This window comes from Equus caballus, chromosome 2 (genome assembly GCF_041296265.1).
Source record: "Equus caballus isolate H_3958 breed thoroughbred chromosome 2, TB-T2T, whole genome shotgun sequence".
Taxonomy (NCBI): domain Eukaryota; kingdom Metazoa; phylum Chordata; class Mammalia; order Perissodactyla; family Equidae; genus Equus; species Equus caballus.
The window spans coordinates 111,201,331-111,225,729 of NC_091685.1; the positions used below are offsets into that span (position 1 = coordinate 111,201,331).

General features: G+C 42.4%; 1 protein-coding gene across 1 annotated transcript in view; it reads right to left on the minus strand.

Annotated features, from left to right (window-relative positions):
• The window catches only part of FGF2 (fibroblast growth factor 2), a 52,971-nt gene extending 33,692 nt beyond the window's left edge, over positions 1 to 19,279 (minus strand). The window contains exon 1 of the mRNA NM_001195221.1: positions 19,049 to 19,279. Within this exon, the coding sequence (NP_001182150.1) occupies positions 19,049 to 19,226 (178 nt within the window). The 5' untranslated portion in view covers positions 19,227 to 19,279. The remainder of the gene's footprint in view (positions 1 to 19,048) is intronic.
• Between the last annotated feature and the right edge of the window lie 5,120 nt (positions 19,280 to 24,399).

The following is a 24,399-nucleotide window of genomic DNA, read 5'->3' on the forward strand; positions in this document are numbered from 1 at the left end:
ATCATTCAGTTCTCCTGCTTCTTCTTTCTAGCACTTCTAAGGCCAAGCCCCAATTCTGGATCAATATAGCCATTTGGCTTCTCCACTCCTGCATTTGCATTGTTGACCATACACAACGGAAATGTATCTGGAAATGACACAACCATCCAAACTGGTGTACTAGGATTGTGAGGTCTCCCTGCCTCAGGTGGGTCCTCAGCCAAGTGTTCAGTAACTGAGGGCATATCCCAGTTTCTCTTTCCTCTCGCGTTCTCTACAGTAGCTGTATCAACTTACACCATGCTCCACAAACTGCCCAGCCTGCAGCCACACCTCTCTCTTGGAGAGAACGTCAACTACTACCGCAAAAAAAAAAACTAAGTATCACAGATGTGAAGTCTCTTAACGTTCCCATACCTAAAAACTTGTCCACTCACACTGTGCTAGCCAAGATGAACTCATCACTTAGTGGAACACATTCATCTCTTTTTTTACAGCAACTAAGCCACCAAAAAGAGTTTGTCACTTTGTGCCACTTTGCTACAATATTAGCACACTGACATATTTGTGTATTTGGTAATATTCTGGCATGGCCTTTTAGCTTCCCAGTGGGGAGGCATCTTGACCCTCAGGACACAAAGATAAAGAGACCCAGTCAAGGAAACCCAACTGTCCAGGGTGCAGGCAAGGGAGATGTGCAGGACCTGGAAGGACTCCCCTGCTCGTGGCCCAGCAGTGATGTATTCGGAAAAGAGGGATGCATCCGACATCCACCTTCCCTGACTTCTGTGTCATCTTAGACTTCTCAGGAGGCTGGGACAACCTAAACCAGAAGTGCCTCTAGTTATGCTGATATCCCTGCTTCTCATCAAGGTAGTTTTCCTCCACAAGAAAGGAGGATGATGCTATGACAAAAGCAACAGACATTCCCAATCACAGAACAGAATTCGACTTTAAAAAAAAACTAGCACCTGTTCTACCTGAGACTGTAGCCTCAGCTCCCCTCTGCCATCCAGATTCTCAGGAACGGGCATCTGAGGCCAGCGCAGCTCTGTGACAAGAGAAGAGCAGGGGAGCCTTTGGAGGAGAGGGCAGCTGACAGAGACAGGGACAGCAGCAATCTCACCCACGACCACAGGTCTCCAGCATGGAGGCAAGAACAGCCTAAAACATTTCCACAGGTAGGTGATCTTATTGGGAATTCTTTATTGTTTAATCTTATAATGTCATTCTTCTGGAATAAGATTATTCTTGTTTTCAGAAATCCTAAAGAAGTAAAACTAATCCACACATGTGGGGGGAAGGAAAAGAGAAACCAGAAGAGAGAAGCTAGACTCCATGTCCCCTGGTGAGCACCAGCCATGGAAGGAGGAGCCTCCTTAGGGCCTCAGCGGTGAGCTGGGAACCAAAGCAAAACTAAACCTCTCAGGACTGACAGGCCAGTCTAGCGCCTCCATCAGGAACTCTCTGACCCACGTCCTTGGGGCATCACAGTGAATAAGTTGGTCCTATCCAAGATAGGGCTTATTCACTCTTCTCTGGACATTCAGGCCAGCGTGGGATTTATGCCAACAAGGGCCCTGTGATGTTTAATTTTATGTGTCAACTTGGCTGAGCCACGGTGCCCAGATATTTGGTTAAACATTATTCTGGATGTGTCTGTGAAGGTGTTTTTGGATGAGATTTACATTTACATCGGCATACTTTGAGTAAAGCAGATTGCTCTCCGTAATACAGAACAAATGACTGACCTCCCCTAAGCAAGAAGGAATTCTGCCAGCAGATGGCCTTTTGGACTTGAACCACAACATTGGCTCTTCCCTGGGTCTCCAGCCTGACAGGCCTGGACTTGCCAGCTCCGATAATCACATGAGCCAATTCCTTAAAAGCAATCAATCTCTATCTGTGTGTGTGTATTTTATATATCATATATATCTCCTATTGGTTCTGTTTCTCTGGAGAACACTAATATAGGCCTCCTAAAAATGGAATTGCTAGGTCAACAGGCTATCAGCATCTGTCCTGTCAGAGCCCCAGGCAGCATTTCCACACAGCACGGCTATCCTCTATGATGAGACTCCAAAGCCTGATTGACTTCCAGTGAGCACTGCTGCTCATCTACCAAAGCCAGTCCATAGGGACAGTCCAAAATGCACCTGTACTACTCTCCTCCCATCCCAGAGTCTCCTTCCTTCCATTAAACTTAATCCATCCCTGGTTCTGATCCAGTCCCTTCCCATCTCTCCCAAGTCATTGTTCCATTAATATAGGAGGAGTTTCCCAAAGAACGCAGTTATGATTCTCGCATCTTAGAGAAGTAAAATACATTATGCAGAATATGTTTAGATTTAAATTTGGGGTGTGCTTTGACTTAGAACATAGAGTGACTTAGAAATAATGTTCTGCTTTCAAGTATAGTATCATTTCCCTAAGCAACGTAAAGCAGTTGTGCTGATAATGATCAAGGGCCTGCACCTGTGAGTGGGACTTAGGCGGAAATAAGCCAAGAGTGAGGAGTGGGCTCCTTCTAAGGGGCAGGTGCAGGTTGAGCAATGCTCCAACCATCAACTGGTGTGCTGTGTCCATCTGTGCAACTGATGACCAAGACCCAGCCACAGCTCTGCCCTCCCAAGAGAGGAATCTTCTGGTTACCAGCCTATTCCTCTCCTTCCCTTCACATTCATGCACCCCGAGATTAGCATCCAACATCTGCCTCCACTCCCTCACACCCCATGCATTCTTCTTGGAAATTTTATATAAATATATATGGATACATTATTCTCCGAATACATAGGTAAAGAAGTAAAGATTCCCCTTCATGTATTCCCCAATCCCATTCCCCCTCCAAAGTCAGGAGCACTTGTTAGCAGTTTGGTATGTATCCTTTTCAGACCTTAGTCTACAAATTTACTCCACAAGTATATAGTTCTTTTGTGCGTATGCATTTTCACAAATGTGGTAATATTTTCAGTATTATTCCAATAATCTCCATTTTTCACTTGACGAAATGGAGACCCTTCTATTCCAGTGCGTATGCATCACTTACGATGTGCCAGGCAATGGTCTGAGAGGTTCACGTTTCTCAGCTGGACGACTGCAATAACTTCCTGTCTCCCTGCTTCCACCCTAATACCCTGCAATCACCCCCACACACCTGCCTGAGTGATTTTACAAAAGCCCGAATCTGATCCTCTTATTCCCCTGATTAAAACCCTTCGTTGACTCCCCACTGCCTCAAGGGCAAAGACCAAATCGGTCAGCATGGCTTACAAGGCCCATCAGAATGCAGGCCCTGCCTTTGTGGCTGGCCGTACTTCTCACCACAGCCCTAGACTCCAGCCATGCCAAACTGCTTGCAGTTCCCAAAACATACCAAACCGGCTGCTGCTTCCTTGGCCTTCATGCCCTTATTTGCCTTCCAAGAAAAATTAGTTGAGTTGCAAAACATATATGTAAACAACTAAATGAATTCTCCTGCTGGAACGAGGTATCAGCCACATCACTGTTAAAAGTTGGGTGGGGGGGGTGGTCTAAGAAATATTATAACTTTGCTTTAGGATAAGAATCCAAAGCATCGCTTTTTGGTGGTAATTAGATAACAGGGTCAGCTGCTTAGCAAACACTTACTTGCCTCCCAACACCCAGTTGAGCAGTCACTCGTGTTTGAGGCCTTCTCTGACTTTCCTGTTAGAATCGACTATCCTCCTTAGTAGGACCTTATTTTGCCCAGGACACAACGCAGCAAAGCAGTCACAAATTGGTGAAGCCAGGATTAAGATTATCAGATTTGTTAAAAACAGGCCACATATTTGGCTTTCTAGAAGCCAGTAGCAATAACAAGTTTTCCAGAGACCATAAGGTTAAAACAAACTGGCTGCTAAGGATAAGCATAACTAGTCCTGACATGGTTACCAAAGAGAAATTTCTCCCAAGAGACCTCAGAGAGGACAGTATGTAATGAGATAAAGAAGAGCAGCCTTAAACATTTTTCAGAATTAACAGAGAGACAAGTTTCAGAGACGTTACTCAAAAATCACTCACCCTAAACTACCGGCTCACACCAACACATTCAAATTAGTTCTCTCATGACGGGCGGGAGACATACTTTAGGGTATCCAGTGATACTGTCCTTAACATATTTTGGACCACGGACAACTCTCTGAGGTTCTGATAAAATGCTACATATCCTCTCCTCAGAAAACACCCTGACATAATATTTTGCATCTATTTTCACGGGATCATAGAAACCTGAAGCTTGTCCATGGAACCCTCAGGTTAAAATTCCCAACCTGGAGGAGTACTATATATCCTTGAATCAGATTTCCATAAATAGTATTCCCCACAGTAGGACTTTTAAAAGGTTCTTCTCTCTGGCCTACCTGGAGAGCAGAACCATGTGCTTTAACTGTCAGCCATGGTAGACATCAGGTTCCTTCTAGAAAAAGAGAGGTGCCTAACAGGAGCACCCACTCACTTCTGGAGGTGATATCCATGGGCAAGGCCAAGAGTCTCCAGAATTCTACAAAACAAAAGCTCTACAGTTTCCATCATTAAGCATGGCCAAAAATAATCTAAGTCTGAAAAATCTTCAACGTAGGTGTAACCAAACAGATATCCCAACTGGGTTTTTTTCTAATCTCATTAAAACACTCAAAGAATATCTAACTTTGAGTAATGTAACTTCCTGGAGCGCTTTCCAAGAAAAATAAGTCGAGTTGCAAAACTTCTACGTAAATAACTAAAAAAATTTTCCTGCTGTATGAGAGTATTAGCTACACTGCTGTTACATTGTTGGGTGCAGTGTCTAGCAAAAATTATAACTCTGATTTAGAATAAAAATCTACAGCATCACTTTTTGGTGGTAATTAGGTAACAGGGTCAGCCATCTGTTAAGAATATCTTTAGATCACGATAATAAATCCATATCACTGATTTTCTTTAATTGTTTACCTTTTAGAGGGAGAACATACTTTCCAGTTCACTAAAAGTGATATGGTCCTTGGGCCCCGGCCCAGAAAGCCCAAACTTGAGAAACTCTAGACTCTCTCCTGAAGAAAACTACTTCTTTTGTAGAAGGTTGTTATGAGAAATTCGGTCAGATATTCCATTGAAAGCAACATATTAAGCCTAGAGATGTTCCTACTCTTCCCTTATTTTACCCTATTTACTGCTAACTGTGCTATTTTCTTTTCTCGGTATTCTCAAGCCTCTTGGAATTTTTTTCTGAGGACCTACATCAAGCTTACTACCTATCCATAGTTTCCAGAAAACATCTTTACCCCACTTCTTGATATCTATGACAACCACCCATCTGCTGGTAACTCTCCTACTTTCTATAATTCTTACGGACTTTCAGCGGTGCCCACATCTGTAAGCAATGTATGTACCAGGGGACTGGACTCTTTCTCGTCCACAATATTTTTCTGAGGAATAACACAATCAGAGCTACCCTTTGGAAAGATTACTCTGTCAAAGAACAATATCCAAATGATTAGATGGTGTTGTGGGCTGAACTGTATCCCCCCAAAATTCATATGTTGAAGCCCTGCACTTGAAGATGAAACATCTAAAGAGATGATTAAGTTAAAATGAGGCCACTAGGGTGGTTCAACATCCGCAAGTCAATCAACGTGATACACTACATCAACAAAATGAAAAACAAAAACCACATGATCATCTCAATAGATGCAGAGAAAGCATTCGACAAGATCCAACACCCATTTATGATAAAAACCCTCAGTAAAATGGGTATAGAAGGAAAGTACCTCAACATAATAAAGGCCATATATGATAGACCCACAGCCAACATCATACTCAATGGACAAAAACTGAAAGCCATCCCACTGAGGACAGGAACAAGACAAGGGTGCCCACTTTCACCACTCCTATTCAACATAGTACTGGAGGTGCTGGCCAGAGCAATTCGGCAGGAAAAAGAAATAAAAGGAATTCAAATAGGTAACGAAGAAGTAAAACTCTCGTTGTTTGCAGACAACATGATCTTATATATAGAAAACCCCAAAGAATCCACAGAAAAACTATTAGAAATAATCAACAACTACAGCAAAGTAGCAGGGTATCAAATTAACGTGCATAAATCAGTAGCATTTCTATACACTAACAATGAACTAACAGAAAAAGAACTCAAGAACTCAATCCCATTCACAATCGCAACGAAAAGAATAAAATACCTTGGGATAAACTTAACCAAGGAAGTGAAGGATCTATACAATGAAAACTACAAGACTTTCTTGAAAGAAATTGACGATGACATAAAGAGATGGAAAGACATTCCTTGCACATGGATTGGAAGAATAAACATAGTTAAAATGTCCATACTACCTAAAGCAATATACAGATTCAATGCTATCCCAATCAGAATCCCAAGAACATTCTTCACAGAAATTGAACAAACAATCCTAAAATTCATATGGGGCAACAAAAGACCGCAAATTGCTAAAGCAATCCTGAGCAAGAAAAACAAAGCCGGCGGAATCACAATCCCTGATTTCAAAACATACCACAAAGCTACAGTGATCAAAACAGCATGGTACTGGTACAAAAACAGGTCCACAGATCAATGGAACAGAATTGAAAGCCCAGAGATAAAACCACACATCTATGGACAGCTAATCTTCAACAAAGGAGCAGAGGGCCTACAATGGAGAAAAGAAAGTCTCTTCAACAAATGGTGCTGGGAAAACTGGACAGCCACATGCAAAAGATTGAAAATTGACCATTCTTTTTCACCACACACCAAAATAAACTCAAAATGGATCAAAGACCTAAAGATTAGGTCTGAGACAATAAGTCTTTTGGAAGAGAATATAGGCAGTACACTCTTTGACATCAGTTTCAAAAGAATCTTTTCGGACACTGTAACTCCTCAGTTGAGGGAAACAATAGAAAGAATAAACAAATGGGACTTCATCAGACTAAAGAGCTTCTTCAAGGCAAGGGAAAACAGGATTGAAACAAAAAAACAGCTCACTAATTGGGAAAAAATATTTACAAGCCACTTATCCGACAAAGGGTTAATCTCCATAATATACAAAGAACTCCCACTGCTTAACAACAAAAAAACAAACAACCCGATCAAAAAATGGGCAGAGGACATGAACAGACATTTCTCAAAAGAAGATATGAATATGGCCAATAGACACATGAAAAGATGTTCATCATCGCTAATCATCAGGGAAATGCAAATCAAAACTACACTAAGATATCACCTTACACCCGTTAGATTGGCACAAACATCCAAAACCAAGAACGACAAATGTTGGAGAGGTTGTGGAGAAAGAGGAACCCTCATACACTGTTGGTGGGAATGCAAACTGGTACAGCCACTATGGAAAACAGTATGGAGATTTCTCAAAAAGTTAAAAATAGAAATACCCTATGACCCAGCCATCCCATTACTGGGTATCTATCCTAAGAACCTGATATCAGATATCTCAAGAGTCCGTTGCACCCCTATGTTCATCGCAGCATTATTTACAATAGCCAAGACGTGGAACCAGCCTACATGCCCAGAAACCAATGATTGGATAAAGAAGATGTGGTATATATACACAATGGAATACTACTCAGCCATAAAAAAAGACGAAATTGGCCCATTCACAACAACGTGGATGGACCTCGAGGGCATTATGTTAAGCGAAATAAGTCAGTCAGAGAAAGACGAACTCTATATGACTCCACTCATAGGTGGAAATTAGTATATTGATAAGGAGATCTGATCGGTGGTTACCAGGGAAAAGGGGGGGTGGGGGGAGGGCACAGAGGGGGAAGTGGTGTACCCACAACATGACTAACAAAAATGTACAACTGAAATCTCACAAGGTTGTAATCTATCATAACATTAATAAAAAAAAAAAAAAAAATGAGGCCACTAGGGTGGGCCCCAACCCAATCTGACTGATGTCCCTACAAGAAGAGGTAATTTGCATGTGTGCACCCAGGGATGACCATGTGAAGAGGCAGCAAGCAGGCAGCCATCTGCAAGCCAAGGAGAGAGGCCTCAGAAGAAACCAAACCTGCAGACACCTTGATCCTGGACTTCCAGCCTCCAGAACTATGAGAAAACAAATTTCTGTTGTTTGAGCCACTCAGTCGGTAGTATTTCGCTATGGCAGCCCTAGCAAAGTAATACAGCTGGGATGGTTAGAAGGTAGGTGCAATAGTCAGGGAGAGAAATGGAGCAGCTGTGGCGAGAAGGCAGAGGTCAGCGTGAGTGCAGAAGATGCTGCAGAACGGAGATGCACAGGGCTCGAGACGGGGATGTGAGGACTGAGGAAAATGAAGGATAGAATGGCAAGAAAGATAGTGACACTGCTTAAAAATACAGGAGAGTCAAAAAAGGGGGCAAGTGATTTCAAAGAATGAGGACTTGAATTTTACTCACATTTCCAGATGTGTGTAGCTAAATGCTTTCTTGATATCTCTTTGTCTATCTTGGTCTTCATTTCCTCACACACCAGACACTCAAAAAATTATTGATTGACTGACAATCTCACTTAGTGAAGATTAAAACAAAACAGGACCAAGTACATCTGCTTTTGGGGGGGTTGTTTTTTAATCTTACACCACATGTCCTTAAATAGTGAGCCTATCTTGAATTTCCTTGAAAAGGCCTAACTATACTTTTAAAACATCCTTGTAGTTATTCTCTTTGCATTTTCTGCATGCCCTAGCTGATTCTGCATTTTATTTTCCAGACCCTGTCTTCAAGGTTCATTCCAGTCTCACACAGTATATATCCTTAATTACCTACTACTCTTTCTATTTTTACATATGTCATTTAAAAAATCTTTGAGTTCTTCAGAAAGCAACCCCTAAATATTAAAGAAAAATCATTTTACACTAATTTGTGACAAATATTTTCCAAACAAAAAAGAATGTAATAATGGGGTGGGAGAAAAGATGGTAGAGATTTTAACTTTGCTGGACATGGCAAAGCCTCTGGGAAGAGTTTAAATTATTTTTTTAAATTGTTATCTCGGTTCAAATTTCTGCTACATTGTCCAGCTGGGAATTCTGGCCATGAACCTGTATTCTAAACACAGAGAAGTCTAGAAGACACAATTAATTACTTGTTGTCACAAAGAATCACGTTTTGCAAAGCCAATAGCAAAAACCGTATTGTTATCTGTAAAATGAGATAATGATACTTGCTTTATAAGTTTGTAAGCAAGATTAAACAGGTATTAATTGTAAAGCTGACATGTCACATAGTCTCAAGAACTTCATTCATTCATTCATTCGATAAATACTCAATAAATACCAAGGTCCTAGGAATTGAGTTGTGAAGGCCAAGCAACTGGCCCGTCCTCTACTGCAAGGTACAGGGACTTTACCAGTCACTCTCGCAATCTCCCTACGTGTCTGGCCAAGGCTGGACAGATCCCAGGAACACTTTATGGCTTTAATACTCTCCCCCCAAAATAATCTGTGCCTTACTTTTCCCAACCTGTAACAGCTAAAGATATTGCCGTATCTCATTATTTCTTAATTTAACACCTGCTCTATACATCTTCTTTAGATATTAGTATCCTCCATTAAATCAGACAGCAAGATTGTCTTCCTAATTTCACTTGCATTATACTCCTCTTACAAAATTATTGAGTTTAGAATAATGTATAAATACAAGCATGTAAGAAGAACTTCTAAAACTTAGAAACACTCAAAATAGAATATTTCTTTTTTCACATAATTTTTTTGACAAATGCCTTACCGCAAAAAAGATAAGGAAATAAGGTTAATCAATCTTACATTTAAAGATTAAAGTTGATTTAGAAAAAGGCTCTCCAAACTTCTGTCTCTAGTAGGATGAAAAATAACAAGAGGACCAACTATGCAAAATGCAAGATCATACCATCGCAGAATCAGAATTTCCAAAACGAAAGGGACCTTCCTCTTAAGTCCTCATCCTGACTGAAGTGGTCACCCAGCCAGTGAGTAAATGACGCCTCCCCCAACACACACACACACACACACACACACACACACACACACACATACCCATCTTCAAATGAGCCAAGGCTAGAAACAGCTATGAAGAGAAAAGTCAAATGACACTTGGGAAAATAAATAAATAAATAGGCAAGAAAGGTAACATAATTAATAGAAAAAGTAAAAATATACAAAGAAGACATATAGCAGGTGTCAGATGAAAAGATATTATTAGGCAGTAGAGAGATTAATTTACTTTCTAATTCAAAACAAAGACTTCACCAATGATAGATTTCAAAAAGTAATTTCTTAAACAGAGGTATTATTTGACCCCTTCACTCTCTTCCATTTCCTACTTATGAAATGATCACCTAAAAACCTATGAATTGTTTTCTGTTTGCAAAATGATTCAGCTTAGAAAGCAGTAGAATGAGACTGGTCATTCAGTAATTTCTCCCACCCACCCTTGCAGACATCACATCACAAAGACTATGACTCACATTGTCATACAGTTTCTAGCCTTGTAAGACATTTACAGATTGTTGTGATGAAGACTTGCTCATAAATCTGAATGAATATGAGGATGAAACTATTTGTACCATTTCCTCCCAGCCAAAAGGGATACTAACCATGGTACCAGACAGCTCTTAATCCTAATTTATAAGATGATTCACTGATTTTAGACTTAAGAGAGATTTAAGAATTAAAGCGTCTGAATCAAGAATGAATTCTTAGATCCACATGCCTTAATTACAGACTATAACTAGTTCTGGAATTGACTAGAAATATTGATATGTTATTCACAGCTGAAAAGAAAACTTTCACAATAAGAAGTAATCCTAGCGAATGATTATGTTTTATCTTTATTGCTTTCTTTGAATAATGTGAAAGGTGTTTGCAGAAAGAAGTACAGTGACGCTACATTCAATGTATCCATTTTACATGCCTCACACCGAAGTGTTTATGCTTATTCACTTAAAGCTCTGGCTCATTTGTAGATTGAACCTGTTCATGGGGCTCAGCCTGGTCATTCACTGAGCAATAAAGGCAAGGGGAACCTGGGATGAGTAAATTCAGTCTCAGAACCTCAGAGCAGAAAAGAGAGTACAGGACTGCTAGGTAATGTTGTTTGACTTAAAAAAAAAAAAAAAAATCCTCACCAATTAGGAATTTCAAAAACCTTGCGGAATATGAAATTAAAACATTAAAAATTAAAATTTTAATTAAAAATTAAATTAGAGAGAATTTTTAGATAGCACACAGGAAAGGATGGTGGAAAAGAAATGGGGCCTGAAGCATGATTAGAATTGGAATAAGAGGATTGAGAGGACTTTCCAGCTGAAGGAAACAGCCCGATTAAAGGTCAAGAGGAGAAGGGGAAGTGGGAAGAAGGTCAGAAAGGAAGTCAGAAGATCTGGCTAAGCTTTTGGGTACATGTCGAACTTAACAAACATTCTTTGAGTGGCCACTGTGCACCAGGACAGATACAGAAAATGTGACCCAGTCCTTGCCCACAAGTAGCTCTCTGTCCCAGTGTCAGAGACAAACACATAAACAATCAATTACAACAAAAATCATTACGTTCTGCAGCAGAATATGTACCAACTACTATGGGAAAAACAGAGGTAGAAACAATTAATTCTCCCTGGGAAGGCAAGGGCAAGTTTCACAGAGGAGAAGACTGTTGAGCTGGCTCTTAAAAGGTTTTTCCAGAGAAAGGTGGGAATGGGAGGAGGATGTGAGAGAGGAATTGACAAGAAAAAGAAGGATTTTCTAAAAACAAGGATCACATGAGGAAAAGCCAATCACTCTAATCATGATGGTTCTGTCTGGTTAGAGAGACTATAATTACAGCACAGAGCGCTGGCGGCATCAGGGGACCAGGGATGGTAAATAGCAGGCAATGAGATTGGGCAGAGAGGTCATATTTGAGAAGGAAAGTTTGATGCAGTCTCGGAGTAGGTGGTAAAGGATAGGAGAAATCAAGAGACAGGGCAAGGAGAAATCAAGAGACAGGGCAAAGAAAAATCACTGAAGCAGGGGAACATTATATATATATATTTATAAAGGATAAAAAATATACTTTATATTATATATTTATTACATATATATATATATATATACACACACACAGACACACACACACACCAACACATATACACACACAGGAAGAGGAGAAAGGCATCAAAGCTGATTCCAAGGTATCTAGCTTTGGAGACTAGAAGAATAATTTCAGTACAAAGAGAAATTTGGTAGGAAGGGGTGCTAGTCTGAGAAAATGACGTTCCATTCTGTTTTACGCATGTTAAGTTGAGGCTGAGGCGGTGGATCTGTCCTTCACGCAGTGGGAAACACAGTGCTAACACAGAGACGGGAAATCAGGGAGAGACTACACAGGATTTGCTGAAGGAACATGTGTACACAGAAAGTGGGGTAGAGGGCCAAAATCAGAGGCTTAGGGAATATGAAAGCAAAAGACCAAAGTAAAACCAGGCTGACGTGGTGTAACAGAGCCAAGGAATTCTCAAGAAGATCGAGGCAGACAATGGTGTCAAATGTCAGAAGTGGGGTGACAAATTGGATCAGGCCACGTGACTGAACTGAAGACTGCTGGGGCTCTCATACAGAGCAACTTAAGGAGAATACTGGGGGCAGAACTGAGAGTTAAAAAGGGAGTTTAAAAGAGCTAAAACAAGAAATGGAGATGAAGTAGAAGAGGACAGGATTCCAGGAGATCGGCAACAAAAGAATGAACAAACAATGCACAGCGTACCTGAGGAATTTCATACCACACAGGACATGATAAAATTCCTAAATGCATTTTAAAGAAAAAAAGAATTCCTAATGAGAGTTGTAGACTATTTATCCTGAAAAATGATTCCTCTCTCTAGATTACCCTAAGAAATGCCACTAGGCAGCCTCTAAAATTCCCAAATATTTTCCAAATATAACTTTGTTAGATATAATTATTTTCATTAAAAAATTGACCAAGCGTCTAAAAGTACGTGTTACTACACCAAGAGAACTACAAACCTCGACCAAGCTTTATACGGCATATGGCCCAGGACCAGTTATCCCACAGCAAGGTCCGCACAGACTGTTTGTTTTCATCATTGGCTGAAATGCAGTGGGCCCTCCCTGAGTCAAAGGTACTAAGCCTTTTATGATGTTTATTTATATGGAGAAGTCATGATTCCTACCTCAAGGTGCCAGCATCTTCTCAAAATGCCTAAATTATGAACAGAGAATAAACCACTCAGAATCTAACCAGATCATTACTGCTCCATACAAATTCCTTAAAAAAAAAAAGGACTTTTCTTGGCTAATTTGGGTTACTGTTTAATTACAAATTTTAATTATAAATTAAAGTATAGTTAATTTAAATTATACCAGGCAAATTCCTTTCAACAGTTCAATTATACCTGGAACATAATACTAATATTCTCATACTTTCTCTTCATTTTTTTATCTCCAGAATATCTTGAAAATCTGTGAACCTTTCACTTCAGAATTCTATGGGATAATTCAATTTAGAGAGTAAGTTAATTTGGGGAAGTAAGTAGCCCTTTGAAAATACAAACACACACACCCCCATTACAGATTTCTGTAAATGAATGAGTAAGCATGAAGGATACACTGGTCAACTCAAAAGTCATGCTGTGCAAGAAGGGTGAGACACAAGTAAAAACACAGAACATTGGCTGGCCGTTGCCTCCAGGCCCTTCAAATTTCTTCAAATTAAAACTATCCCCCAGGAATATAGAACAGGACTAGTCTGGCTTCTAAGAACCATAGCTTATGGCTCAATGGTTGAGGTTCCCTGGGAGTCACCACTTCTCTTCCAGTCCTCTTACAGTCCTGTAGCTATAAATAACCTGGCTTAGAGGGAGAGTTTGACAGCAAACGCATGCAATAACTAACCTAACAATGGATCCAATAAGGAAACACTGAAACTCATGGTGCCACATCTGCATTTCCTCATAATACAAGGAAAATTCTACACTGCTAGTCGTTATTCCCAATTATTTTGCAGGCAACCAAGCATTAAATATTTATTGAGCATTGACAACATACAAGTTAAGCACAAGACCAAAACCCTGATTTCAGAACGCAAAAAATGACAATCTCAAAAACAAAACAGAAGAAAGTACACTTGTTTGGATAGATTATGCTAATAAAGTTCAGGTTTGTGCCCCAGCTGTGCTGATTTGCCATGCTCCGTCTTGGTCATCGACTCTTACTCCAGGCCAGCTTTCTTACAGACGTGAGCTACAGGACAAAGGGGCCCGAGCGGGGCGTTTGGAAAATCAGCCAACACTGGGATTGGAAAAACAAGCAAAGGCGATGGCACGTGTGTAGTTACTATACTGTTGTACAGGCATCTCGTGGTTTGAAAACAACTTTTCTAATAAATCACTGATGGTGATTTCTGAGAATCACTGGGTATACGAATAAAGTCAATTTTATAATTATAATGTACAAAAGATGATGTGTTTACTACATCTGTAACATTTTATTTTCAAATTAAACTTTAAAATCAAGGCCATCCATCTTAAAATGGTATCATAAATCAAAATGAGACTACTTAGAACCTAGTGGTCACACCATTGTCAAAGTCCAATTATATAATGGTCATTTTATAAACACAACCAAAGCCCTCAGGGTACGTCACAAGGGGATGTTGCCTTTTCTAGACTGAAGTCACTTGGCATCAACTTCATTTTAAAAGGCTCCTAAGGTGTGGTAATATCTGTGACTCATGAATTGTCCTTTCATTGCTGTACCCATTACGATTTCCACAATTAAGCGAGCTGTTAGTCTTACTTCACTTGTTTACTGCACACAAATAGCCTTACAGTAAATATCGTGTTTATTTAATTTGTTTTTTTTAAAGATTGGCCCTGAGCTAGTATCTGTTGCCAATCTTTTTTATTTCCTTCTCCCCAAATCCCCCAGTACGTAGTTGTGTATTCTAGCTGTAGGTCCTCCTAGTTCTGCTCTGTGGGCCGCCGCCTCAGCATGGCCTGAGGAATGGTGTGTAGGTCCACACCCAGGATCCAAACCAGTAAAACCTAGGCTGCCGAAGCAGAGCACACAAGCTTAACCACTTGGCTACAGGTCCGGCCCCAAATATCATGTTTATTAAGGCAAATTAGTTGGATCCACTTGCCAGATATGACCCAAAAAAGATGGGGGGAGAGAAGCTAGTATCATTAAATCAATAGTTCCATTTACAAAAAGGAGGGTGAAGAGAAGGAAAGGTGGCTTTATCCAGTGCGGCAGGAATGCCAGAGTAAGAACTCCTCTGAGAAACGGGCTCTCTCAGTACTCTGCAATGGAGGACGCTGCAAAGGGAGACCCTGAGGGCCTCTCTATGACTGAAAAGATGAGAGCACAGGCTCGGGGAGGGCAGAGAAAGAAGGCAGGGGGCCAGGTGGGCAAGAAGGCTGTTCAGGATGATAACAGAGGAAATCGACAGGTGAACTCAGGCAATCAGTGTCCTCCTCTGCAAAATGAGATCGGTGAACTAGGAGGTCTGAAGCCTCCCTTTGAATTTTCCAAGTGCATGATTTTATGATTGGCGTTGTATGGAATATGTGCCGTGCAAAGGGCGTGGGAGTCACGCAGACCTGGATCCCATCCCTGGTCCATACCAGGAAGGCCAGGTCCCCCAGCCTCTCCAAGTCTCAGTGTCCTCTGGAGCCTGGAAGCGGAGAAGGGCAGCAGACAGGCAGTCAGTCCCCTCCTGGGAGAAGCCCAAGGATGGATCCAGCACTCCTAACTACCTTCATTTTTTCCTAAGTAAGAGCATCTGGAACAAATTTAATGCTCAACTGTACATAAGCAGCATACATTTCATTTCCTATACACCACATGCTGTACGTGCTGCTTGGGATAAAACGTTCTCTTCTGCGTTTTGACATGGTCCGCTACTTTAGAGTACAGACTTAATGTTACACCTTCCCTGGGACCTTTGAAAGAGGCCTGTCAAAATATCTAGGAGCCAAAAGGAAGGCAGGTGTGCAGCACACACGCTGGAGAAGCAGAGACTCTGTAACCATAACTTGCTTTTATCAAGACTCTCAGATCCAATGACAGTTATTCCAGGACTATGAAAAAAGTGCAGGAAAATGGGCCCTTTTGAGTGAAAACAACTCAAGAGAATACCCAGGTGTGAAGCAAAGCCAACCTTCAGCAACAGGGAGAAGGTGGAAAGGCTGGTGTGGAGGCACCTGCTCCTACTTCCCCTTTCATCTCTGCCTCTGTGCTCCCCGCCCCGAGCCACAGCCCCACACCTAATCAGCACCCGGCACGGACGCCACAGTCTTCAAAGCACCCCTCCCTAAACTCCAGTCCTTTGGGACAGCTTTTGGGGAAGAAACTGCCCTCATAATTTAACCCACACTAAACGTTAAAATCTGATGACGGCTCAACTCTTCCTTTCCTGAGGTATTTTATTTTCATTTTAGAAGACTTCTGGACAGAAGGTGTCAATGTCGAAGCACTAAATCTCCAGTAACAGATTTTCAGGTCAACTGGGCAAAAGTTTGAGGGATGAGGCCACGGGTTTTTCAGTTTTTGAAATAGGTGTAGATATCTGAGCCATAATTCAGTGGCAAATTGTGGCAACCATTAACCCTGCTTTTATTTCTCCGTATTGGCTGCTGAGTTTTGTCTGGGGAAAGGGAGGGGATGCGGTTGAGAGGATATTGTTATGTCGTGGCCATGCTCATTTTTCGCTTATATCTTCTCCATCAGTCTCCTCCTGGTCTGGTCAACTATCAGTACGCCTTCATCATGCCAGAAAACTATACTATACTTAAACTTATGTCCAGATTGGGCTACAGAGAAGTGGTCTAAATTCATCATCCTTGGGTTTGTATTCCAGTCAGTCTACTGCCTGGTGAGTATTCTACTCTTCACATTTAACATCTTATTTTTAGACAGTTACCAAGTTGGCAGGGTTTCTCAACTCTAGCACTATTAACAACTAGGGACAGAAGATTCTTTGCTGGGGGATTAGGGAGGTATCCTCTGCATTGTAGGACGTTTAACAGCATCCTTGGCCTCAGCCTACTAGAGGCCAGTAGCAACCTTCCAGGAATGACAACCAAAACTGTCTCCAGGCATGCCAAATGTCCCCTAGGGCCAAAGTCACCCCCATTTGAGAACCAGAGTCAAAATAAGATTACAAAAATGGCAGCCCAACTCATAGGTGGGAACAAAAAGTTAACAATTGTTTTTATGAGGGTGGTAATGTGGCATGCGATTCAGAATTATCCTCACTCACTAGCCCCCATAAAGTTTTATTGTAAAGGAAACAGGGTATCAAAACCTTCAAAGAGAAAAACAGATTCAGCAACCAATAAAGTGTCTGGGAAAAAAAAAAGAGTACTAGGGGAAGCCTCAGTACGAACCTAATCTGGAGGAGAGTTCTGTCTTCTACTCATCGAACATGCTCCTTTTTATTATAAACAGTTTGTGCCACCAGAAAAGAACAAAACTAATTGGGACATATGCGCCCCTTGCCTTAATCTGCTCAGCTAGCCTAGCAGACAACTTCAGAACAAACTTCAAACACAAAGGTAATTTTATGAAACCATTCAAGTTATCAAAAATAGAAAAACAGCACTAACCCATACATTGGGTTACAAGCATCTTTTCAGTTTTACTGGATAATGTAAGTGATTGATAAAACTTTTAAATTATGGCAGGCCTGAAAAATTAAAGACGGGTATCTTTTTCTTGTTGCTATTTTGCAGTCAACAGACTCTAATACAAAAGCACACTTCCGTTCCTTTGTCAGCTTGGGTTGGGCTGCGAGCTTTCTGCTCTTCCTCTCTCCTCATCCCAGAGCGAGTGACATTCTATTAGCATCATAAGACAAAGATGTAAACGCCAGGGAGGGGCGCTCTGGACTCCAGCGGGTCTTTTCTCAGTTAAATAGAGGATAAGATTCTCGTCTGAAACCCACGAAAAAGGACGGCCAGAATGCATAGCTTTTAAAATAGGTGTTTTACCTACGCATACAGATGACAGTTAAAATACATTGAGGTGCTTTCTCTCACTTCAAATTCCATCAGTGTTGTTAATCGTCCCATTTTATGCCCTTTTCTTCCTCTTTTCTCTAGACCAGTGGGTCTCAAAGTGTGGTCCTAGGTCAGCATCACCTGGGAACTTGTTAGAAATGCACATTATCAGGCCCCACTCCGGACCTCAGGAATCAGAAACTCTGGGAGACAGGGTTCGGCAAGGTGCTATAACCTCCAGGTGACTGGAACGGACCCTGAAGTTTCAGAACCAATGATTTCCGCCAGTGTTATTTCTATAACCACAAATAGATTATTTTTTACAGAACACAAAAGTGTAGACTAGTAAACTGAGTCCCCTAACTTTACATAAACTCTCATTTGATCCTCAAACCCGATGCAAGATAAATGTTATCCCCACGTGAGGGATGAGGAAACCGGCTCAAGATCCCAAAGCTAAGAACCGCAGGTGGAAGACTAAAGTTTTCGCAGTTCTTTTCACTACTGAAACAAAGGTCCGTCGCGCTTTATTAACAAAGTCCCTATCTTTTGCTTTTTCGGCAATTCGGAAAAAAAATAGAAACGGACGGGTGAGAGCAGTTTGCCAGCTGCCTCGGATTCTACCGAATCGGAATTTAGGGGCATGACACTGGAAAGACATTTTTCCAATAAAGACGTTTAATTCGGTTGCGGTCCCTCCTATCTTTGTCCGGGGGACTGCACGCATCCCACAGAGAAGGGGTCGGCCCCTCAGGGTGGGGACGCGGGCGGCATCCCGGCGAGCGGCCACCGCTCCGCCGCAGCCCGGCATCCCCGATGCGACAGGTTGTGTGCGCGAAGGGAGCCCGCCGGCCGGGCCCGGGGGAAACTGGCAAACCCCAAAGCCGGGGGGGGGGGGGTGCGTCTAACCCGACACCGCAGCTCCGGGGAGGCTGGGGCGGGCGGTGAACCCGACACCGCCGAGGGCCGCGCGGGAACAAACCGCACATCCCACTGGGTCGGAGAGAAGCGCAGGCTGGCCTGGCGGGGAAGGGGGAGCCCCGGGAGCCGCACACGGGCTGGGGGAGGACGAGCGGGCCAGCACTCACTGTGAGGGTCGCTCTTCTCCCGGACCCCGTCCACTCGGCCGTCGGGGTGGATGCGCAGGAAGAAGCCCCCGTTTTTGCAGTAGAGCCGCTTGGGGTCCTTGAAGTGGCCGGGCGGGAAGGCGCCGCTGCCGCCGTCCTCGGGCAGGGCGGGCAGCGTGGTGATGCTCCCGGCTGCCATGGCCCCGCCGGGGCCCTGCCGGGGCCCCCGAGCCCCTGGAGCCGCGCGGGGAGCCGCCGCCCCCCGGCCCCGGCCCCGGCCTCCGACCCGCTCCGGGGCGCGGCCCCGGCCCCGGCCCCCCAGCCTCCCTCCCGGCGGCGCGCGGCCGCGCCCGCGGGCCCCCAGCCTCGCGCCGCTCGGCCGCTGCCCTCCGCCGGCCCCGGCGCGGCGAGCCGCTGGGGTTGGGGCTGGGTGTCTCCGCGGCCGCCGCTCTCGGCACAGCCGCCTCCCCAAGCTGCAGCGCCCGGGATCCGGTTGCAACCGCGGGCACCGCGTCCGCTGGTCTGGCGCCCGCCGGGCCGCGGCGTCACCTCTTCTACATCTCCACCCCCAACACCCACCAACCCACTACGCCCCCGGCTCTCCTCCCTCCCCGCGCGCCGCCCCCTACTCGCTCGGGGTTTTCTGGGGCCGGCCTCTGGGTCGGGCGCTCTGGCCGCAGCACGCAAGCGCGCGACATCAGACCCGGAGGGGAGCCCGGACGCGGCCGAGGGCGGGGGGCGCGCCGGGAGGCCACGGCCGAGGCCTCCCCAGCTCCAGGGGCTTGGGCCCGCTCGGTCCCCAGGAGTCGCCCCAGCCCAAACCCGCGCCACCCAAACCACATTTAGCCCTTCGCCACACGGCCGAGCTTTCTCCGTGCAGTCAGCCGTGACTCAACTTTTAAAAGTTTAAATGCAACTTTCTCCCCCATTCTTTTTCGTTGCCAGCGTTCCTAAGCGGAGAAACTATTTCCACCCCCAAGAAGCAGAGGAATCGGAAGCGAGGGAGGATTCTGTGTCAGGGTAGGTTTTGCACATCGGTAATCACCAAAAAGACAAGGGATACGTGCGGGGCACGGACTGTGAAAAGCGAAGGTAGAGACTGAAATAGTTTACCAACAAAAGGAAAGAAAGAGGCCAGAGGCGGGGAGCGGATTGGGTTGCTAAGAGCAAAAGGTTTTCTTTTACCAGCCTAACTCGAATTAGACAACGTGGAAAGATGAAGATGGGCCTAAGATCCTTATCGTGATAGAAGCCTGCTAATGTCTTATTCCTAAACTGGCACTAGTCCCAGCTAAATTGTTAGGCATTTCTTGGAAGGAAGATAGTTTTCTGAAATTTCCAAACTGTAAAATTGAAGTTACCTGCACTTTGGGAATTTGCAGTAGAATATAACAGTTCCTACAAATTAGCACGTTATCCGTCCCCAAAACATCATATACTGAGGCCTGCTACGTGCAAAGCATTTCGGTAAGTTGGGTGGAGCTGCCCAATCAGGCGGGACCTTCGCGCACAGCGAGGAAGGTACGATGAGGGGCGGGGTACCAGTAGAGAGTGTCCAGGCCATGCAAGAGTAGGAAGTGTCCTAAGATTCAGACAAGCGGTAATTCTGCTTGGGGGGAGTAGGGGGTAGGGAATGCTTCTACGAAGAGGTGAAAATACAGACCTTCCGCTATTTAGGAACATGTTTGGTTTCAAAAGATCATCCATGAGTGCCTGTGTTGCTAAGTCTCTAGAAGGGGTTACACTCTAGAGGAATTTCTAGGATGTTAGTTAAAAGGATGAGCTGATTCTTTGGAGCTTTAAAACCAGGGATACTCTTCTCTGGGCTGGTGTGTGTTCTCTGACATCTATCTCCAAAACGGACAGGTTTTACCTGCATTGACAAGCTGCTAAGACAAATAGCTCCCTTCCGAATGGTTCTCTAGGCATCCTGGGGAGAGCTTAATGCTACTGTAGCACTTAGCAGGTTGCCGCTTACTTTGAAATAAAGTAAATTTGAATAAACCTTGAATTCTGAGTCAGAGAAACCTAAGTATTCCAAGAGCAAAGGGATAAAATGTAAGTCAAAATATTTTTTAACCATAGCATCCAGAAATTTGGGGAATAGCTACAAGCAGCTGAGAGATTTATATGCTAATGAAACATGGATCGTGTGGAACTGCATGCCATGTACAATAACCCCTTGTTTCCTAGTTCCTTCCAAAACCAGGAAAGGATTTATCACAGGAAATTGTTAGTCCAGCTCTGGGAATCCAGGTCTCCAAGATAAATAGTGTTAATTGCAAGAAGACATCATTAAGATAGCTGTCTCAAGTTCCTCCCCAGCCCCAGCTCAGCACACACTTGTACACACACACGGGGGCAGACACACTATTCTTAGATGCAATCAGTTTGCTCTCAGCTGAACCATGAACACTCAAATTACTTACATGCTCAGTTTGCCCAACTATAAGGATAAATACAAAGATAAAGGTAACTTTGAAAAATAAATAGAACCAATAGAATTTTGTGAGATAATGGATCCAAAACTCATTATTTTTAAAAACCACTAGGTTCCAGTGATATCTATTTAGAAACTATAAAGGCAAGAGTAATTTCCCTCACAATACCAAGATAAATTACTATGGAATTAATAAAAATTGTTCAGAATCTAAATGATGAAAACAACAAGGATTTAATGAAAGCTTTAGAAAAAAGCTTCAAATGTTCCTGGATGGAAACATATAGTAAAATAACGATGTGCAATTCCTCTAGCCATATTTTAAGCAATACTTGTTTAAATTTTAACACAATTTTAAAAACTATCCAACAGTACTGTAAAATTCATTTGGACAAATAAACATATAAGAATAGCAAATACATTTTTTTTAATCATAGGGAAAACTGTGAAAGATTTTTAAATAGACAAAAAAAGATTACTAAATATCTTCAATGGAAAATTAGGCATTGTCTAGGTTATCTGATTCTATGGGGTCTTTGTACCTTTCATTGTGTTTGAGTGACTTTATGACTCTTGTAAGTTGTAGATAGCTGTCATGGACTGAATTGTGTCCACCCCAAATTCCCGTGTTGAAGTTCTAACCTCCAACATGACTGTATTTGGAGACAGGGCCTTTTAAGGAGGTAATTAAGGTTAAATGAGGTCATATGGGTGGGTTCCTAATCCAATAGGATGGACATCCTTATAAAAAGGGGAAAGACACTAGGACTGTGCACAGAGGAAAAAATCCATGTCAGGTCACAGCGAGAAGGCTGCTGTCTGCAAGTCAAGGAAAGAGGCCTCACCAGAAACCAGCCTTGCCAGTGCTTTTATTTCAGACTTCCAGCTTCCAGAACTGTGAGAAAATAAATTTCTGTTGTTTAAACCACCAGTCTGTGGTATTTTGCTTTGGCAGCCCTAGCATATTAATATAATAACCAGTAACATGCACATGAATTATGTTTGGCGGAAGGACACTGATTTCCTTCCTGTGATGGTTATTTTTATGTGTCAACTGGACTGGGCTAAGATGAGTCCACACAGCTGGTAAAACATTATTTCTGGGTGTGTCTGTGGGGGGCGTTTCCAGCAGAGATTAAAATTTGAACCAGTAGATGGAGGAGTAAAGAAGATTCGCTCTCATCAATGCCAGTGGACCTCGTTCAATCTGTTGAGGACTTCAACTGAACAAAGAGGTGAAGGAAGGGTGAATTCTCTCTCTCTTTTCTTGAGCTGGGACATCCATCTTCTCTTACCCTCAGACATCAAAATTCCTGTTTATTGGGCCCTCAGACTCCAGGATTCAGACCAGCAATTTTCCGATTCTCAGGCCATCAGCCAAAGACTGGGGTCACACCATGGGCTTCCCTGATTCTCAGGCCTTCAGATTCAGAATACCATAAATCATTAGCTTTTCTCGTCCTCCAGCTTGCAGATGGCAGATTATGGAACCTCTCAGCCTCCATGACCGTGTCAGCCAATTCCTATAATAAACCTCCTCTAATATATATCAGTATATACTTACTGGTTCTTTTCTCTGGAGAACTCTGATTAACATACCTATGGAACATTCCTCAACCTATGGAATAAGCCAGTTTTGCATCCATTTGTAAATTCATTTCAGCATTCCTTCTGCCTTGATATGTGTGGCTCGTTGAATGAGCCTGTTGCCACATCTTACTGGTTTCCTCATTAATTAATGAGATAATGTAAACTTCATATTTGTAAGAGGTATAAATGTTCATATTCGCGTTCTGTCTGCATAAGAGTCATGATTTTACCTTAAAAAATATATCCTTTAAAATAATGGGTGTAATGAGGAGAAACTTGCCCTTCTAGATGTTAAAAGATATTATAAACTTATCATATATAAACCATTGTGGAACTGATGCATGCACTAATTGAAAGATCAATGTAAGGATTAAAATTTCAGATGTATCTGAACTGATTGTATAATAAGCTGCTACCAAAACAATTTTTTTTTTAATTTTAGTATCACTAGTAATCAAAAGTGCATATCAAATAATCAAAAAACTTCCCAAAGAGAAGAGCACTGGTGAATTCTAACAAATGTTTAAGGAAGAATTAACACTACTTCTTCAGAAATTCTTCCAAAAAAAAATAGAAGAGGAGGTAATACTTCCTAACTCATTCAAGAGGCTAATATTACATTGACACCAAAACCAACAAAGACATCACAAGAGCAAAAAACTATAGACCAACATCCCTTATGAATATAGACGCAAAAATCCTCAACAAATCACTATCAGACAGAATCTAGCAACATACAAAAAGGATTAGACATTATGTCCAAGTGAGATTTATTTCAGGAAGCCAAGGTTGGTTAAACATAAGAAAATCAGTCAACATAAAACACCATAATAATAGAATAAAGGGTAAAAAAACACACGATCATCTCAATAGACATTTTAAAAGTATTTGAAAAAATTCAACACCCTGTCGTGATAAAAAAACACTCAATAAACTAGAAATAGAAAGGAACTTCTTCAACTTGATGAAGGGCATTTATGAAAAGCCCATGCTAACAGGATACTTAAAATGGTAAAAAACTGAAAGTTCCCTCCTGAGATCAGGAACAAAACAGAAATTTTCACTCTCACCACTTCTATTTAACATTATAGTAGAGGTTCTAGCAAGGGCAACTCGTCAAGAAATGAAATAAAAGGCATCCAGATTGCACAGGAAGAAGTGAAACACTTAGGAATAAATCTAACCAAAGAAGTTCAAGACTTGTATAATGAAAACTGCGAAACATTATTTGAAGGAAATTATAGTGGATGTAAATAAATAGAAAGACATTGATCTTTATGGATTAGAGGACTTAATAGTGTTAAGGTGGTAATACTCAAATTAATTTACATATTTAATGCAT